Source organism: Pelodiscus sinensis, chromosome 22, assembly GCF_052426305.1.
Source record: "Pelodiscus sinensis isolate ZL-2025 chromosome 22, ASM5242630v1, whole genome shotgun sequence".
NCBI lineage: Eukaryota > Metazoa > Chordata > Testudines > Trionychidae > Pelodiscus > Pelodiscus sinensis.
In genome coordinates, this window is record NC_143073.1 from 4,785,622 (window position 1) to 4,805,125 (window position 19,504).

A 19,504-nucleotide genomic window follows, 5' to 3' on the forward strand; every position below is an offset into this window, starting at 1 on the left:
AAATCCCGACACACTAGTTCAGATGCTGGTGCCTAGTGCCGAGCTGCAGTGACTGGGCGCAGAGTCTCGGTCATTTCCAGTGAGAAACACCTCTGAGGAGGGAGTGCTGTGGTGACAGAGAGAAGATGGGCGTATTCAAGTAGCTACACAGGCTACAGCATTTCTCATAGAATTTCTCTGCATGCCAATGTACAATGTCCCAGTCACTGCTCTGGGGAACCCAGCACAATCTACTGTCTTTGAGAGACTTTGTTTGTTTGTTTGTTCAAGAACTCCTCCTAAACGGTAAGAGCCAGGACCTCCACATTTGGCATTCAGCTTCCTCTTGTCATGGACTTAAAGCAAGGTCAGGGTTTGGTTGGGCCAGGACAATGGGACATGCCTGGAATGGGATTGCTTCTCAGAAATCCCTGCAGATGAGAGGTAGACTCGCCAGGCAGGTGACGGGCTGGCTGGGAGTGTCCCCACTCCAGGAGTGCGCCTGCCACGAGCCTCCCTCCCAAATTCTGTTCCTATGGGAACATTGCTGGCTGTTCCCTCTTCGTCAGGGAGTGAAGACTGGTTCCCACCCTGGCACTTCGAGTGCAGAGGCTGGGGGCTCGCAAGAATCTTAAAAATGCCCTGACTCTAAAGCAGGGGTGGGCAATAATTTTTGGCCAAGGAACATGTTAACATTTTTTGTAGTGGCCCTGGGCAGCCCTGGAAGGGGCGGAGTCTAAAATGGAAGGGGCGGGGCCAGGATGCTTCTGGACTTCCCCACCCACAGACCATGATTGGTCTGGGGGTGGGAGCCCCTTTGCCTGCCCATTCACACTAAGCACCCATGTGCCTGGTAAGGCGGGAAGAAGCTTCACAACCTCTCCCACCCCCGAGCCAATTAGGACCTGAGGGCAGGAGAAGCGCATGAAGTTTCCTCTGGCCTGCCAGGAGCATGTAGCACTTTGAAGTTCCGCATGCTCCTAGCAGGGCAGAGGAAATTCGTGCGCTCCCCCGCCCCCAAGCTCTGATTGGCCTGGGGGCGGGGGAGCGTGTGAAGCCTCCTCCCACCCTGCAAGAAGCGCGCAGCACTTTGATGTGCCACATGCCCCTCGCAGGGCACGAGTAGGGCGGGGGAACGTTTGCGCACTCCTCCTGCACCCAGGCATATCAGGGCTTGGGGGCGAGGGAACACGTGAATTCTCCTCCCACCCTGCTAGATCAACTTCCTACTGTGGGGTACCCCCAAGCTCTTTAACCCTCCCTTAGCAGAGAGCATCAAAACCAACGGTTCTCTCAATCACTGACCTTCAGTCTCAGGCTCAGGGACACAGAACCTTCTGCCTGCAGACACAGGAATCAGATTATAGCCTTGTAAAGTGATTGATTAACAAAACAAAGGAGATGCATTTGGTAAAGCAGACTTGGTTCTTATGGGTTACAGGGCAACTAAAAAAACCCCCAGACTGAATCCCAGGGAAGCAATTCTCTGTGCTTTCGTTTCAGTTACAGTGTACCGAGGGTGGGGGAGGAGGGGTGGCTTTAATCAGCACAGCAAAGTCCTGCAAAATACAGAAAAATCACCTGATAGTGAATAACTAAACATTCCCTGCTCTACTTACAGCTTTGTTGCTCCAAAGTTTAGGGATTTTTGTTCCTTAGGCACATGGGCATTGCTGGGAAACTCAGGCCTTACTCCTGCTCAGTGCATCTCTCTCCTAGCGCCTCTCGGAACACACACCCAAAGGAGACAGGAGCAGGCAAACCTGTTTCATTTCAAATTCTGCAAACTCTCTTTCCATTGGCTTTTCTGGCTCCCTGCCAACACTTCCCGGCTTCCCACTTTTCTGGCTTTAACCCTTTAGTTACTGAATGTTGGGCTGTTTAGAAATGGGCATGCATTGCAGGGAGCCAGGGGAAAGTGCCCAGTTTGCTGCATTCCTCACTCTGGATGGGGGGAGCAGGGGGCAGACGAACCTGGACCTGCCACTGTTGGGGGACGTGCACCCCTCCCCCAGCTGTGCCTGCTGGAGGTGCAGCGGCCACGGAGAGGCGCTTCTCACCTGGTGGTGAGAGAGGGCTGGGGCTGTCCTCTCCCCCCGGAGCAGTGTGTATCATGAACCCCTCCTCTCCAGGCCCAGCCCAGAGCAACTATTCAAATGAAGCCGGGACACTGTCATTTTATTTTCCAAAAACCAGAAAGTACTTGAGTTAAGGACCCGAGCAACGTGGGGTAAATCTTCTAGCGCTTTGTAACATGCAGGGCTTTAAGGAACGGACGGCAGGTACTGATCCGAAGAGCAGCTGGATGCACATTCCCCCCCGGACATGGCTGCATGATACAGGTGCTCAGGACATCACAGCACCTTACCGAATTATGAATCTCTTCAACCCCGGAGGGGGTGGGACAGGGCAGCTGTTTCTCAGCCCCGCTGCGCCGTGGGTTGGGGTAGGCCGTGAAAAGGAACAATGTAGCCGGCTGCAGCTGCAATTTTACACTCATGTGAGTATCAATGGTGGGCCGAAAATGGACTTCCCGTCCCACAAACATTTTTAAGATATCAAAAAAATTTCCCATCCCCAACTGGGACCAAAAGTCAAAACCTCAATGACTTTCTTCAACCAAAAATCCAATAATGATTAAAAGTGTTGATTTCACAGTTCTGCAACATTTCCTTTTAATTTTGAGCATGTTCATTTAAAAAACCATTAAATATAATTTGCTTAACGTTCACAGGAGACTGGAACTGGAAGGGATCTGGAGAGGTCATCAAGTCCAGTCCTTTGCCTCCTGTGCAAGATGTCGTTGCAAACTGGGATACTGGGACGTTTCATTTTGCAAAATACGGAAATGAAATTTCTTAACCATTTGGAAAAACTTTTTTTCCTCAAGAAATAAATTTCAAAACCAACCCTTTTTCCCCACAAAAATTTCTCACTTCAGCAAATTGCGATTCGCTGACAAAACAATTCTTCCCCTAAGAGCTGCCAACCTGCCCTAGTAAGTAGCCAAATGGGAAAGTGGCCAAGATACCAGAGCCAGCTGCTCTCATCTGAGAACATAAGAACGACCATACTGGGTCAGATCAACGGTCCAGCTAGCCCAATATTCTGTCTTCTGACAGTGGCCAATAACAGATGCCCCAGAGAGAGGGAACTCAACAGGTAATCCTCACATGATCCCTCCCTGTCAACCATTTCCAAACAGAGACTAGGGACACCATTCCTGCCCATCATAGCCACTGATGAACCTAACCTCCATGAATATATCTAGTTCTTTTTTGAACCCTATTAAAGTCCTGGTCTTCACCACATCCTCTGGCAAGGAGTTCCACAGGTTGACCGTGCATCTTGCAGAATGCACCATTTGATCACCAGGGAGTTCAAATAAATCATCATTCATTCCAGACCTGAGTTTTAAGTTTCAGCTGAAAATGGTTCCCTTGGCAGCTCTGTTGGGTTCAGTTCTCAGGGTGACGTGGGACCAGATTCAGGCCTTATTCATTCATTTTTACTCGTATCCACAGAATCAGAGACATGTCAGGCTTGACGGAACCTTGAACAGTCAACACGTCCATGACCAAGTAAACCTAGACGTTTCCTGGCATGTGTTTGTCCAACCTGTTCTTGAAAACCTCCAGTGATGGTGATTGCACAACCTCCCTTGGAAACCTGTTGCAGAGGTTACCTACCCTTAGAGTGAGACGGTCTCACCTGAATCTCCCCTCTGCAGATAAAAATAATACATACTTGCTCTGTCTTTCAACCCATAGATCCCGGGCTTCTTTGAAACAGCCCTTCCCATGTGTGAAGGCATGTGTGTCACAAGTGGTGTGGCGCACACCTGCTGTATCGACCTTCCAAAGAAACACAGATACTCCCTGGGTCAGAAAGGGCTGGATCCGGCTTTCAGAGAGGCCGATGTAAATCTGGAGTAATTCCACTGACTGCCCCGGAGTGCATCCAGATTTACACGCCGTAAACCAGAGCAGCCTCTGGCCCCAAGGATTTCCGAGGTTACCTTGCTTATTACAAAATAAACTGAACTTGATGGATTGCACAGATTTTTTTAAAAAAAGCAACGAAAACATCTCTAGCAGGGCCGCCATCTCTTTAATTAGGGACATGGTGACAGCTTGAAAAACAACACGTTGTGGGGTAAACAAGCAGGCCTGGGCACTAGGAGAGCTCCAGCCATGGAAAGAGATGGGGAGAGATTCTCTTCCCTCCTAGCTGCTCCCCATTCGTCCTCCCCCTGCAGACTCCCCCGGCATGTCCATGGGGTGTTACTGCAAAGGGAGCCCACATCTGCTGGGGAGCTGTGGCAGACACAGGGGCTGCACGTCCTCTCTGCAGGCTCCTGCCTTCTAGCCTCACTCTGTGAGCAGGGCTGCTGCAGCCGTTCATCTGTGTCTGGATCCCCCTGCAAATGGGGGGGTGATGATGACAATGATTGTGTCGCCATAGCACCCAACAGCCCCAGTTATGGACCAGGCCCTGTGGCACCAGGCACTGCACAAACACAAAGAGACAGTCCCTGCCCCAAAGAACTTCCAGTCTAACACACACGTGATGTGAAAAGTCACCTACATCAGGAAGCCTTTACATCCCCAATGGAGATTTCCCACCTGGTGAGGCTGGGCCCTTTTTTTCCTAACCAGAGAAGTGGAGAAAACGAAAGAGAAAGGCGACGGTGACAGATGGAGCCTTCTTCCAGCTGCCACGTCCGGTCAGCAGAGACCCAGCTGTCAGTTCCCATGTGCGGATTCTCTTGCACCAGACAGCTCAGGATTTTGCATGTTTCCCTCTGGCCGATCGTGGCAGCGTGCGCCTGCTGCGATTCCGCGAATCGAAATCCAGATGAGCGTAGACGATTCCAGCCTGTTTGGCGAGAGTCAGTAAAATTAGCCCCTCGCTTTGTAAATAGAGGGGATATGGGCTGAGACAGGACTGAGTATGCAAGTGAGTGTAGCCTGATGGAAAACTCCTCTCACCTCGGATCCCCCTACTTGTCCTACGCACTGGGCGTGCTGTGAGAATGGACCCCCCCCCCCCCGGATTCAGACTTTAAGAACTCAGCTGCTAACAGGATTTTGCCAGACCCAAACCCCGTATCAATGGACTGTCTCCTGAGATCAGCGAGCTTTGGGTCAGGCCTATAGCAGCGTTCATGGGAAAACCTTAATATGCTTCACAAATACAATTTCTTTCAGCTCCTCATCTTGTAAGTGCCAAAAATGTTTTCTGCTGCAAACAAAAGCCACATAAAAGGTGCAGTCAGAGCCAATAAAACATGACATTTCCCAGTGCCCTTGCACTGTGTTATGATCCACTTTTTAGATGGGGAAAATAGTCACAGAGCACTAAGCGACCATGGCTAGCGAGTACCACAGGCAGCAATGAAACTCCCTGCTCCTCTCCTGCAGCTAGATCTCACATGCGCCTTCTCCTTCCAGAACACTCAGCTCAAGGACCAAATATAAGAAGCTGGTGGATGAGAACAGCCCCAGACAGACACACTGATTTGGCCAGAGGCAGTTTGGGAGGAGCCGTACCTGGGGCTCCCGGGAAGCTGGAGATGCTGAGATCCGGGGCTGGAATCCTGGAACAAAAAACCACAAGTCAAAGTTCCTCTTTCCCCATTACACAAGAACGGCCGTACTGGGTCAGACCAAAGGTCCATCTAGCCCAGTAGCCTGTCTACCGACAGTGGCCAGCACCAGGTGTCCCAGAGAGGGTGGACCGAAGACAATGATCAAGTGATTTGTCTCCTGCCATCCCTCTCCAGCCTCTGACAAACAGAGGCCAGGGACACCAATTCTATCCCCTGGCTAATAGCCTTTTATGGACATAACCTCCATGAAATTATCTAGCTTCTCTTTAAACTCTGTTATAGTCCTAGCCTTCACAGCCTCCTCTGGCAAGGAGTTCCACAAGTTGACTACATGCTGTGTGAAGAAGAACTTTCTTTTATTAGTTTTAAACCTGCTCCCCCAGCTGCACTTCCCTGTGGGCGCCCTGTGCACCACCCTTCCTGGTGCCCTTTGTGAGCTATAGAGAAGGTGCCCAGGCCATTGGCAGGGCGTGAATCCTTTCTGATCACTCCCCTTGTCCTGCTACATTGTCCTGCATTTTGCTTCCCCTTGTCACTGAGGACAAAGCTGTTCTCCTGACACAGGAAATTCAACTTTCAAGAAACAAATGCTCTGGGACCAGTCCCGGCAGGGGTGACATTTGCAGCTTGGACAGGACAGCAGAAGCCCCTAGTAGCAAGCCGGGGGCAAGATTTCTCTCTCCAGGGGAGGGGCTGTGCTGTTTCTTACCGAGCGTGCAAGGGCAGAGAGTCCAGATGAGGCTCAGAAACACCGACGACAGCAGCAGCCCAGCCAGAGCCACCAGGGGCACAAGATAATTTGAGCACTGCCTGGACATGTCTGTGGGGGAAGCTACAAAACAGACAAGTGACAGAGTTGAGCCAAGAGGTTTGTGATGCCACCGCTTCCAGCCCTTCCCTCCCCATCCCAATGGCCCTATGGACGCTAATCTTGGAGGAATGAGGCTACTGAAGCCTGCAGCACCGTTCACCTTCTCTTGTGCTCTGTTGCTTAGGCCCGTGATTTTTCACGTAACCTGGATTTTCTCTGCTCCTTCTGCCACCTACAAATCCTCCCTGTCGGCCGCTTTCCACCTCATCGCCTCTCCGTCACTTCTCCCTCATGGGCGAGCAGGTGTTCTCAACTGCCTCTTAACAGCCCCGAACTTCTGATAAGAACATAAGAACGGCCGTACTGGGTCAGACCAAAGGTCCATCTAGCCCAGTAGCCTGTCTGCCGACAGCGGCCAACACCACATGCCCCGGAGGGGATGGACCGAAGACAATGATCAAGCGATTTGTCTCCTGCCATCCTTCTCCAGCCTCAGACAAACAGAGGCCAGGGACACCAATTCTATGCCCTGGCTAATAGCCTTTTATGGACCTAACCTCCATGAAATTATCTAGCTTCTCTTTAAACTCTGTTATAGTCCTAGCCTTCACAGCCTCCTCTGGCAAGGAGTTCCACAGGTTGACTACACGCTGTGTGAAGAACCCATTAATTTCATTTGGTGTCCTCTAGTTCTTCTATTATGGGAACTAATAAATAACTTTTCTTTACCCGCCCTCTCCACATCACACATGATTTTATATACCTCTACCATATCCCCCCTCAGTCTCCTCTTTTCTAAACTGAAAAGTCCCAGTAGCTTTAACCTCTCCTCATATGGGACCCGTTCCAAACCCCTAATCATTTTAGTTGCCCTTTTCTGAACCCTTTCCAAGGCCAAAATATCTTTTTTGAGGTGAGGAAACCACATCTGTACACAGTATTCAAGATGTGGGCGTACCATAGTTTTATATAGGGGCAGTAAGATATTCTGTGTCTTATTTTCTATCCCTTTCTTAATAATTCCTAGCATCCTATTTGCCTTTTTGACCGCCGCTACACACTGTGTGGAATTTTCAGAGAACTGTCCACGATAACTCCAAGATCTCTTTCGTGATTTGTTGTAGCCAAATTAGCCCCCATCATACTGTACCTATAGTTGGGGTTATTTTTCCCAGTGTGTATTACTTTACACTTATCCACATTAAATTTCATTTGCCATTTTGTTGCCCAATCACTCAGTTTGGTGAGATCTTCTTGGGAGTCCCTCACAGTCTGCTTCTGTCTTGACTATCCTAAACAGTTTTGTATCATCTGCAAACTTTACCACCTCATTGCTTACCCCTTTCTCCAGATCATTTATGAATAAGTTGAAAAGGATTGGTCCCAGGACTGACCCTTGGGGGACACCACTAGTTAGCCCCCTCTGTTCTGAAAATTTACCATTTATTCCTACCCTTTGTTTCCTGTCTTTTAACCAGTTCTCAATCCAAGAAAGAACCTTCTCTCTTATCCCATGGCCATGTAATTTACACAAGAGCCTTTGGTGAGGGACCTTGTCAAAGGCTTTCTGAAAATCTAAGTATACTATATCTACTGGATCCCCCTTGTCTGCATGTTTGTTAACCCCTTCAAAGAACTCTAATAGATTAGTAAGACAGGATTTCCCTTTACAGAAACCATGTTGACTTTTGTCCAACAAATTATGTTCTTCTACATGCCTCACAATTTTATTCTTTACTATTGTTTCGACTAATATACCTGGTACTGAAGTTAGGCTTACCGGTCTATGATCGCCTCTAGAGCCCTTTTTAAATATTGGTGTCATGTTGGCTACCTTCCAGTCTTTAGTACGGAATCTGATTTAAAGGATAGGTTACAAACCACAGATAATAGTTCAGCAATTTCCCATTTGAGTTCTTTCAGAACCCTTGGATGAATGCCATCCAGTCCCAGAGATTTGTTAACATTAAGTTTTTCTATTTGTTCCAAAACCTCCTCTAATGACACTTCAATGCGGGACAGATCCTCAGATTCATCACCCACAAAGGACGGTGCAGACTTGGGAATCTCCCCAATGTCCTCAGCGTTGAAGACTGAAGCAAAGAAATCATTTAGTTTCTCCACAATGCTTTATTGTCCTTGATTGCTCCTTTTATATCTCGATCATCTAGGGGACCCACAGGTTTTTTAGCAGGCTTCCTGCTTCTAATGTACTTAAAAACACTTTGTTATTTCTTTTTGAGTTTTTGGCTAGCTGTTCCTCAAAATCTTTTTTTGCTTTTCTTATTACATTTTTACACTTGATTTGACAGTGTTTATGTTTCTTTCTATTTATCTCACTAGGATTGGACTTCCACTTCTTAAAGATACCTTTTTGTCCCTCACTGCTTCTTTTACATGGTGGTTAAGCCACGGTGACTCTTTTTTAGGTCTCTTGTTTTTCAATTTGGGGTATACATTTAAGTTGGGCCTCTATTATAGTGTCTTTTAAAAGTTCCCATGCAGCTTGCAGGGATTTGGCTCTAGTCATTGTGCCTTTTAATTTCTGTTTAACTAACCTCCTCATTTTTGTGTAATTCCCCTTTTTGAAATTAAATGCCATGGTGCTGGACTGCTGAGGTGTTCTTCCCACCATAGGAATGTTAAATGTTATTATATTTAATAATGTTAAATTATATTAATTGTTATTCCATGTGCTCTGCATGTACCCTCTGGGCAAGAGATGCCCTAGAGATCGGAGCTACATCGGCTTGTGCTCCTTGGAATGTCTCAAGTTACCTTCCCCAAATTCTCTTGGGAAATTCTAGCTAAGACACAGAAGAGTTCAGCTTTCTGGGCTGGAAAGTTATGACAGAGCTGCTCCAACTGGGGCCACGTCACATTTTTTCACATCTGTGTCTGCTGTAGTCTCCAATACAAGATCACTCACCCGCAAGGTATCTGGCACTCGCATTCACACTCCTGCTAGAAGAGTTGAATTTGACGTCACAGGTGAAAATCTTCCCGCTGGCCCAGGTGTCCCAGGGGACGCTGATGTGATTTACGAACGTGAAAGATCCATCCTTCGCCTTCAACCAGCGCGTCAGCCCCTGTTCCTGCCACTCCCCAGGAATGTTCCAGGAAACATGGACTGGGCCGGACACTCCATGGACCACACAGGCCAGATGCGCTGTCCCGGTGCTTTGGCTGCCGTGTGGAAACGGGACCAGAAGCAACACCCCGCTGCTGTCGGTGTAACTGTCTGAGCAAGGGATGGTGGCAAATTCAGTATGATAATCAGATGAGCTGCAGCCTGATTACAGATGTGACTCTTTCACTTTGGGTATGTCTACACTGCACAGTTATTTGGGAAGAAGCTATTCCGGAATAGTTATTTGAAAATATCTTATTTTGAAATAGCAGGTCTATACTGCAAGGAAGCCTCAAATCAGTCTGAGACAGGCTTCCTTAATGTAGACGTGATATCTCGATTTAGAGTCCCCTGAGGAATAACTTAGAATGGCGCTGGCGAGGCGCTATTTCGAAAGAGCAGCAGTGGAGCATCTACACACACTTCACTGCGAAATAGCTATTTCGGAATAGGCATTATTCTTCACAGAATGAGGTTTACAGAAGTCGGAAGAAGCCATCTGTTATTTCAAAATTATTTCAAAGTAACAGAATTACTGTGTGGATCCTTGCATAGAATCATAGAATACTAGGACTGGAAGGGATCTCGAGAGGTCATCGAGTCCAGTCCCCTGCCCTCATGGCAGGACCAAATACTGTCTAGACCATCCCTGATAGGCATTTATCTAATCTAATCTTAAATATCTCCAGAGATGGGGATTCCACAACCTCCCTGGGCAATTTATTCCAGTGTTTGACTACCCTGACAGTTAGGAACTTTTTTCTAACGTCCAACTTAAACCTCCCTTGCTGCAGTTTAAGCCCATTGCTTCTTGTTCTATCCTCAGAGGCCAAGAAGAACAAGTTTTCTCCCTCCTCTTTGACACCCTTTTAGATACCTGAAAACTGCTATCGTGTTCCCCCTCAATCTTCTCTTTTCTAAACTAAACAAACCCAATTCCTTCAGCCTTCCCTCATAGGTCATGTTCTCTAGACCTTTAATCATTCTCATTGCTCTTCTCGCTGCTCTTCTCCAATTTCTCCACATCTTTCTTGAAATGTGGTGCCCAGAACTGGACACAATACTCCAACTGAGGCCTAACCAATGCAGAGTAGAGCGGAAGAATGACTTCTCGTGTCTTGCTCACAACACGCCTGCTAATGCATCCCAGAATCATGTTTGCTTTCTTTGTAACAGCATCGCACTGCTGACTCATATTCAACTTGTGGTCCACTATAACCCCTAGATCCCTTTCTGCCGTACTCCTTCCCAGACTGTCGCTTCCCATTCTGTATGTATGAAACTGATTGTTCCTTCCTAAGTGGAGCACTTTGCATTTGTCTTTATTAAACTTCATCCTATTTACCTCAGACCATTTCTCCAATTTGCCCAGGTCATTTTGAATTATGACCCTATCCTCCAGATTAGTTGCAACCCCTCCCAGCTTGGTATCATCTTCAAACTTAATAAGCGTACTTTCTATGCCAATATCTAAATCGTTGATGAAGATATTGAACAGAGCCGGTCCCAGAACAGACTCCTGCGGAACCCCACTTGTTATACCTTTCCAGCAGGATTGTGAACCATTAATAACTACTCCCTGAGTACGGTTATCCCGCCAGTTATGCACCCACCTTATAGTAGCCCCATCTAAGTTGTATTTACCTAGTTTATTGATAAGAGGCCTTATCGAATGTTTTACTAAAGTCTAGGTATGCCACAGCCACTGCTTCTCCCTTATCCACAAGACTCTTTATCCTATTAAAGAAAGCTATCAGATTGGTTTGACATGATTTGTTCTTTACAAATCCATGCTGGCTGTTCCCTATCACCTTGCCACTTTCCAAGTGTTTACAGATGATTTCCTTAATTACTTGCTCCATTATCTTCCCTGGCACAGAAGTTAAACTAACAGGTCTGTAGTTTCCTGGGTTGTTCTTATTTCCCTTTTTATAGATAAGCACTATATTTGCCCTTTTCCAGTCCTCTGGAATCTCTCCTGTCTCTCATGATTTTCCAAAGATGATAGTTAGAGGCTCAGATACCTCCTCTATCAGCTCCTTGAGTATTCTAGGATGCATTTCATCAGGCCCTGATGACTTACAGACATCTAACGTTTCTAGGTGATTTTTAACTTGTTCTTTTTTAATTTTACTTTCTAAAACTACCCCCTGCCCACTAGCATTCACTATGTTAGGGATTCCTACAGACTTCTCGGTGAAGATCGAAACAAAGAAGTCATTGAGCATCTCTGCTATTTCCAAGTTTCCTGTTACTGTTTCTCCCTCCTCACTGACCAGTGGGTCTATCCTCTCCTTGGTCTTCCTCTTGCTTCTAATGTATTTATAAAACATCTTCTTGTTTCCCTTTATTCCCATAGCTAGTTTGAGCTCATTCTGTGCCTTTGCCTTTCTAATCTTGCCCCTGCATTCTTGTGCTGTTTGCCTATATTCATCCTTTGTAATTTGTCCTACTTTCCATTTTTTATAGGACTCCTTTTTTATTTTTAGATCATTCAAGATCTCGTGGTTAAGCCAAGATGGTCTTTTGCCATATTTTCTACCTTTCCGACACATCAGAATAACTTGCTTTTGGGCCCTTAACAATGTCCCTTTGAAAAACTGCCAACTCTCCTCAGTTGTTTTTCCCCTCAGTCTTGATTCCCATGGGACCTTACCTATCAGCTCTCTGAGCTTACCAAAATCTGCCTTCCCAAAATCCATTGTCTCTATTTTGCTGTTCTCCTTTCTACCCTTCCTTAGAATTGTGAACTCTATAATTTCATGATCACTTTCACCCAAGCTGCCTTCCACTTTCAAATTCTCAACCAGTTCCTCCCTATTTGTTAGGATCAAACCTAGAACAGCTTTCCCCCGGTAGCTTTTTCAACCTTCGGAAATAAAAAGTTGTCTCCAATGCAGACCAAGAACTTATTGGATAGTATGTGCCCTGCAGTGTTATTTTCCCAACATATATCTGGATAGTTGAAGTCCCCCGTCACCACCAAATCATAGGACACTCGCATAGTTACTCCGAAATAATGTTGCTGTGTAAAAGTGGTTGAACTAAAAAAATTTATTGGTCCAATTTCTGGTGGCAAGACAGACAAGGTTTGGAGCTTTCACAGAGCTCTTCTTCAGAGCTGGTAGCTTCCTCAGAGTGTCATTTCTCAGGTCTGAGGAAGAGCTCTGGGTAAGGGTGAAAACTTATCGGGCTCACCGACCAAAGTTGGTGTGCTGAAAGATATTACCTCACCCACCTCATCCCTCTCACATCTTGGGACCAACACAGCTACAACCAGATACTATCCTTTATTGAGACATCAATTAAAGAAACAAATCCATGGAAGAAGTAGATACAAAGTCACCACCCCACCAATAACATGACAGAGAATACCCATATCTGCACAAGCTAAAAGGAAAAGGGTGTGCAATTTTATAAAGACTTGTACTCATAGCATTTCATTAAAGCAAAATCATCGTTTCATGCAGGGTTAGATACAGTCCTAACCTGGGTGCCTTGAACGGTCACAGAGAACCTGCAAAGATTTCTTTTTAGTTAGGAAACCTGAGCCCATTATATTCCTTCTCTGCCCACAGCACTTAATGTTCCCCTGATCTTTTTGGCGTAAAGTAGGCTTTGCTTCTAAATGTGCCTTGGTACCTCTGTTAGCTTGTCCCATTTCAATGGCAACACTGAAATATTCTGTGTCAGTCTGTTATGAATCTCCTTAAATCAACTATAGTTCCTTACCTCCAACAATCAGAGTGGATCCATTCCCGAAAATCAGGTAGCTGCTGTGGATATATGCACAGTAGTAAACACCAGACTCATTCTGTTGGATGTTGCTAATTTCCAGTGTGGAGCTGTGTGTCTCATGTTTGCAAGCAAATTTACTTGCATCGAGATTATCCAAACAGTACTTAATTCGGATGGGTGTCTCTCCTCCTCTTCTCAGATACCAAAACACGTCTCCTGCTTCCATTTTTAATTTGGATAAACAGCGGATCTTTGAGGTATCATTAACTTCAGCAAACTGAACCCGCTGAGGTTGGTAGAGAAATAACTGCACTCCTAGCACTGGAGAAATGAAATAACATTATGGTTAGTTTCCTCAGGTCTCCAAGAGATGAGCTGGGTAGCTCAGCAACAGAATCCACTACGTCTGGTAACATGAATACTCTGCAGCCTCAATGCTAGAAAAACTCGCGATCACTTTGGACAGCTAAATGGAATTGCAATTAAAATGCAGCAGAAGTTTCCAAACACATCCTAGATATGCAACCTGGGGGTCCTCTTTGAAGGGGATGTTCTCCCAGTTCCAAAGCTTAATGCAGACATTTTACCTAAGCAAGAGAAAACCAGGCACTCGGCAAGGATCATGCTGTAAAAAAAGAAGGGAAAATAAAATCCTGACCCCCTAGCGCAAAGGCAGATGCTCAGTGCAGTGCTGGGGTGAAGCAGCGTCTTGTATCCAGTGAGGAACACCTCTGAGGAGGCTGTGCTGTAGTGATAGACACTAGGTGGGTGGGTTAAAGAAACTACAGAGGGTGCAGCTTTTCTGGTAGAATTACTCTGCATTCCTGTGCCCAGGGGCTACGGTGATGCTTTAGGGTGATTTTAAACATCCAGAGCATGGTAGCGTGTCGCCCACGGATGAGCTGTGTGAACAAATTCGCCTGGCAGGTCCCGCTGACTCCCAAAGGAAAATACTCTGAAGTGACTTAGTTCTTTTGACAGTTCCCATCTAGCTCTCTCCCCAGCCTAACATCATTAGTCCCCCATTTCTTGGGGGTGCCAGGCTGATCCGTAACAATGACTGGCAGACTTGCCTTGGAGGACTCACAGTGTGTTCTGAAGCAAAGCCCTGACGTCTTTGAGACCCCCGACAACAAACTATTCAATTTTCAAAAGTGCCCAAGTCCCATTTGCAAGAGTGATGTCGGAGCAAGTGTCAGAGGGCGCCTTGAGAGATTTTCAAACATGACTAGGCGGGCTAGTGACCCACTGCTGGCGAAGTCAAGGGAAGTTAAGAGCATCATCTTGGGTCTAGCATCACCTTGTCAGTCCCAGCTCTCGCCTGTGGGGACCATCTCTCTACCCCTCCCTCGCCCCCTGGCATTCTCCCCTTGCTGAGGACCCACCTGGTCTACGTCCTGGGGGGCGGCAGGCAGCGAAAGCAGGAGTTCGGCTGACGAAGGGCGGCTGGACTGGCTGCAACGCTGCCCCGGGGCATTTCTCACATCCCCCAGCACCCTCCTGGCTCCAGTGTAATGGGGGGGTGCAGAAGGGCATAAATGACACTGCTCCCCGCTCCCAGTCCCCTGGCATTGCGAGGGTGGAAAGGGGCTTCGTGCACACGAGGGTCAGGCCCCAGGCTGGCTGTGCGGGGGCTGCGTGATGCCAGTGCTCGTACAGACCGGGCCATACAAGCCACAGCGCTAGTCACACCCAGGGTCTCCCCAGCACGGCCCGTGTAAGGCCCGTTAGAACCCTGACAGCGGCACGAAGCCCCATTCACTGCGCCGGGGTCCCAGTGACGCCGCTTTACCCTGCACAGGGCTTTAAGGAACCGAAGGCGGCAGCTGGTCGCCCACCGCTGCCCTGGGCTTTGCTGAGTGGGGAGCGCCCAGCTCATTAGAGAAGGAGCCTCAGCACCAAGCAGGATTGGGCCCTCACGCTGTATATAGAAATCCCTTCATTCCCCATGGGGGTGGGGCAGGGCAGCTGTTTCACAGCCCCACAGCGCCCTGGTTTGGGGCAGGCAGCGACAAGGAGCAATGGAGCCGGCTGCAGCTGCAGGGGCATCTTGGTGCTCGTGAAATTACCAGGCTAGGGCAGGACATGGATTTCCCGCTGCGCATGAGAACAAAAAGTAACCATCTCAACCATGGTCTGGAATCAAAAGCCATTTTGGGGTGGGCTGCCTGGGCTTCTGATCCTGCCCCGTCAGCTCACCCAGGCATCCTTTCCTGGCCAGAGGTCGTTGTGAAGTCCAAGACTACAGGAGTATGTATACACTCCTCATTGCAGGAGGAGTAATGGTAGTTCGGATTAGGAGCTTTAATTCGAACTACCTAGCCTGTGCTGCGTGTAGCTGCAGGCAGGTATAGTTCGAACTACGAGGCATTTAAAAATGGCGGCGCCCGGGAACATGCAAATAAAGCCCGGGATATTTTAATCCCGGGCTTCATTTGCAAGTTCGAATGACTACATTAGCCACCCTAGTTCGAACTAGGGTGGCAGGGTCGACATACCCTAGGAGGGTACCAAAAAGAGCTCGATACATTCATGGACGGTAGATCCATCAATGGCTAATGGCCAGAGTGTCCCTAGCCTCTGTTCGTTAGAGGCTGGGAATAGGTGACAGGGGATGGATCACTGGATGATTCCCTGTTCTATTCACTCCCCCGGGGCTTGGCATTGGCCACGGTCGGAAGACAGGACACTGGGTTGGATGGATCTTGGGTCTGGTTCTATGGCTGTTCAGATGTTCTTATGCCATCACTTTGAACTGGAGAGCAGGAATTTTCCCCTTTGCAAGTTCTGAAATTTTCCCAGCGCTCAAAGATTCATCACAACAGACACAAACACCAACAACAGGGCATTTTCGGACAGAGCAATGCTTCTTCTAAAGACAGCTGAGCAGTTCCTGTCATTACCCAACCGGCACGGGGGCGAAGGAACCGGAGCCAGCACCTCTCGTCTTGCTGGACGTATCCACAGCGACTGCAAGCCACCTTTCTTTCCGGACCGCAGGTGGAAGGGTCAGCAGAAATCTGGGCCTTCCTGCACCCCTGCTGCAGTCAGCCCTCAGGGAACAGGAAATCAGAGTCAGGAAATCAAAGTCATTCATTTTTTATTGGCATCTACAGAACCACAGAAGGGTCTGGTTGGAAGAGACCTTGCAAAGCCGTCAAGTCCAGGCACTGAGGCAGGACCATAGTTCCCACGAAGGTGCATGCCTGCACAGCAGCGCACCAAAAAATTCTTCCCATGCCCACCTTCTCTGGAGAGCTGCGCAGCAGCACTCGCATGGCAGGCAGCTGCCCCGGCAGGCGGGGCTGGCTGAGACAGGGTAGTGAGGGAGCCACTGGGGTGGGGGTCCAGGACCTGCTGCAGCTGCATGGCAGCGGAAGTGGGGGGGGAAGGCCCACTCCAGTCGCTGGGGCTGCCTCAGGTCAGGGGGGACAGGGTCTGCTCCAGTAGCTGGGAACAGGACCTATCGCGTGGCGGGGGAGGAGTGTCTGCTCTGGCGGCTGGGAACGCGACCTGCTGCACGGTGGGGGAGGGGCGGTTCTACTCCAAAAGCCGGGAACGGGTGTTAAAAATGTGGGTGCCGTGATGACACGCGTCCAAACCAGCGCCCATGACCTCAATACTGGCGCACAAGCCAAAACTCACTCTGCTCATGGTTGGAAAATCTTAGCAAGAGCCCTGGGCAGGACCCAGTAAACCTGGACCATCCTTGACAAGGTCTTGGGTGTGCACCACAATATTTCCTTTATTTTCCACAGTTGAAAGGTAAACTACAGATTTTTGGGGGGTTATTTCGTGAACTGTTCTGCTTCATCTTTGCTCTCCCCATCCACTGAGGAATCGGGGGGAGCAAACGGCACTTCCTTGGTTACCAAAAACAGAGAGAGCAACCTGAAAAAGCAGCCAGCTCCAGAGCTCTGCTAGCTGAACAAACAAATGACAAGTGGCAAAATACGTGGGCTGAAAGTGACCGCAGCAGCAAGTGTAGCTCCCCAAGCAGCCAGTTCTGATCTATTTTTAAACGATTAGGCCTTTGCAGCAACTGTGGCTGTTTGTCCTGGAGCATGGGTGAGGGTTTTTTAAAGATAGGTTTCAATTTTTTCTGATAAAACCTATTCTAGAAACAAAATCAGTCACTTTGTCTTGACTTCGCATACATTTGTACAGGAGACAATCAAGGGTAAAATGAATGTGTGTCATTTAAATTTGACTGGGGGCAATAACCTTAAGGCACGTTTGAAAATTTGTCAAGTGATTTTGATGCCTAACTTCCATCGAATTTGTAAACCACCCTAGGCACTGATCTTTAAGTACCAACATATCTTGAAATCTGGTTCACCTGAGTCCAGATATCAGTGAAAGTCAGCGGGAGATAGGCCATGTCTAGACTATGGAGAAGATCAACACTGTGGAAATCGATCTTCTGGCGTTTGATTTAGCAGGTCCACTAAAGACCCGCTAAATCAAATGCTGAAAGTGCCCCTGTTCATGCTAGAACTCCTACTCCTCATGAAGCATATGGGAAGCCAACAGAAGCATTTCTTCCATCAACCTCCCGCTGTGAGGATGGCACTGAAGATCGGCTTAAAGTACATTGATGGCAGTTACTTTTTTTTATGTAGCTGGAATTGTGTACCTTGAGCTGAGCTTCATCTGTAGTGCAGACCTGGCCTTAACTTACAACAAGTAGTTAAATTGCTTTTGAAAATGATACCTCACTCCTTAGGTTCTTGTGCCTCACTGAGGCTAGATTTCTGCTGTACCTAGACATACAATTTTATCTGGTTCAGAGGGGACTAGATACCATTGTAAAAAACAAACAAACAAAAAAAACCACACCAACAGGACTTAAAATGCAAATTATCTAAACCGTTTTTTAAAATTATGACTTAGATTCTTACGTGATTTACGTCTTTGTGCCCTAGGGTGGCTAGATAAAGACTACAATTTTACAATGTTTCCATTAGTATGACAATTTTATCATGGCAATTTTAAAATATCAGGCAGAGTCCAGGAAAACAACCGTAAGGACAGAAGGAGAGCCGGGAGCATGTGTGAAAATTAGAGAGAAAAACCACCTGCTGGGCCAGATACTCTGGTCTTGCCCCAGCAAAGGCAGCGAGTTGGGGTCCCAGCCTACAGCAGAGTAATACTGACACTGAGAGCAGCTCAACTCCAGGAAGGCTCAGTCCCAGGGACTTGACACAGCGCTCCCGTGGGACCAGAGTCCCAGATAAATTCGTCTGACTCTGCATAAAAGTATTTCACAGAGCAAGCTCATCCAGTGGGCTCCCTTTATCAAGGAAAGAGAGAGATGCACGGTTGTGGTTCCCCCCAGGTAACAATTATTTACACTGGGTTTAATAAGAGAGATAAAGTCCTCCAGGCCACTGTTTTTCTGACCTGGGCCTAGCAGCTTCTCTACATCCCTGTCCGTAGAGATCTTTTGTTTCCAGGTATTGTCATGTATCCTCTCAAGGTTGGGGAGCAATCTGTAAAGCCAGCTGAAGACAATCATTGTTTGTTTCCTATTCCTTGTATAGAATTTCCCTAGGGCAGAAAGTCTTTGTTCCCTCCTCCCCAGCCCTGTGGAAAAGTACAAAATTCAAAATGGATTCCAGAATCAGGCGGCTTGGTCACGTCTTTGTAGGTCCAAGCATACCCCAGGCTCACAGGAAAACCAAGACTGTTCACAGATCATTGTCTTGAGCACCAGGCCATTAAGTTTCTTAAGTACCTCTAATGGCATTCGCATACCTAGATTAACAAACAGGTTTATGCTACATAGTTCTAACTTCAAATACAGGAATGATACTTGCACATAAATAAAATACACACACTCAAGGATTACAAGCTCTCCAGTGACTGGCCACATGCCCTATTTTGCATAAAACATATTTGAGTTATGCATATTCATATTCAAACATATATTTTCCATTAAAAATATGGGAGTGTAGTGTCACAGCTATCTTTTTTTGTGTGTGTGGTGTGCCCAGCACGACAGAGCCTCAGTCTGTGGGGGGAGGGTCTTACTGCTTCTCCAATATCAGAATTAATAATCGTATCATCTCTACCCTTTTTCTATTTCATAGAATAGACAACTCTGACGGACAAGAACAGAATTGCTCCTCTGTGATGAATGGAGTCCCACAGTAGTAGTTTATGTTTTTTAAAACAAGAGATGCACAAAGAAAGAATGAAAGAGAAAGCGAGAGAAATACAGGAAGTCTCATGT

At 47.4% G+C, this 19,504-nt stretch overlaps 1 protein-coding gene across 1 annotated transcript; it reads right to left on the bottom strand.

Moving 5' to 3' along the window:
- Positions 1 to 4,085: 4,085 nt before the first annotated feature.
- On the bottom strand, positions 4,086 to 14,091 carry LOC102461257 (uncharacterized). The gene is made up of 6 exons (XM_089772525.1): positions 13,857 to 14,091; positions 13,264 to 13,590; positions 9,331 to 9,642; positions 6,300 to 6,422; positions 5,532 to 5,578; positions 4,086 to 4,857 (listed from the first exon to the last, which is right to left on the bottom strand). Exons 1-6 carry the CDS (start codon positions 14,089 to 14,091, stop codon positions 4,762 to 4,764), a joined length of 1,140 nt encoding a protein of 379 aa, XP_089628651.1. The 3' UTR covers positions 4,086 to 4,761.
- Between the last annotated feature and the right edge of the window lie 5,413 nt (positions 14,092 to 19,504).

Excerpts from the sequence above, each read along its gene's own strand:
- LOC102461257 (XM_089772525.1), bottom strand. The coding sequence starts at position 14,091 with ATGCAGAGTAATTCTACCAGAAAAGCTGCACCCTCTGTAGTTTCTTTA. Across the intron at positions 13,591-13,856 it reads CCTGGTTTTCTCTTGCTTAG|TGCTAGGAGTGCAGTTATTT; the intron begins GTAAAATGTCTG and ends TCATTTCTCCAG. Across the intron at positions 4,858-5,531 it reads CAGCTTCCCGGGAGCCCCAG|GCTGGAATCGTCTACGCTCA; the intron begins GTACGGCTCCTC and ends CTCGCCAAACAG.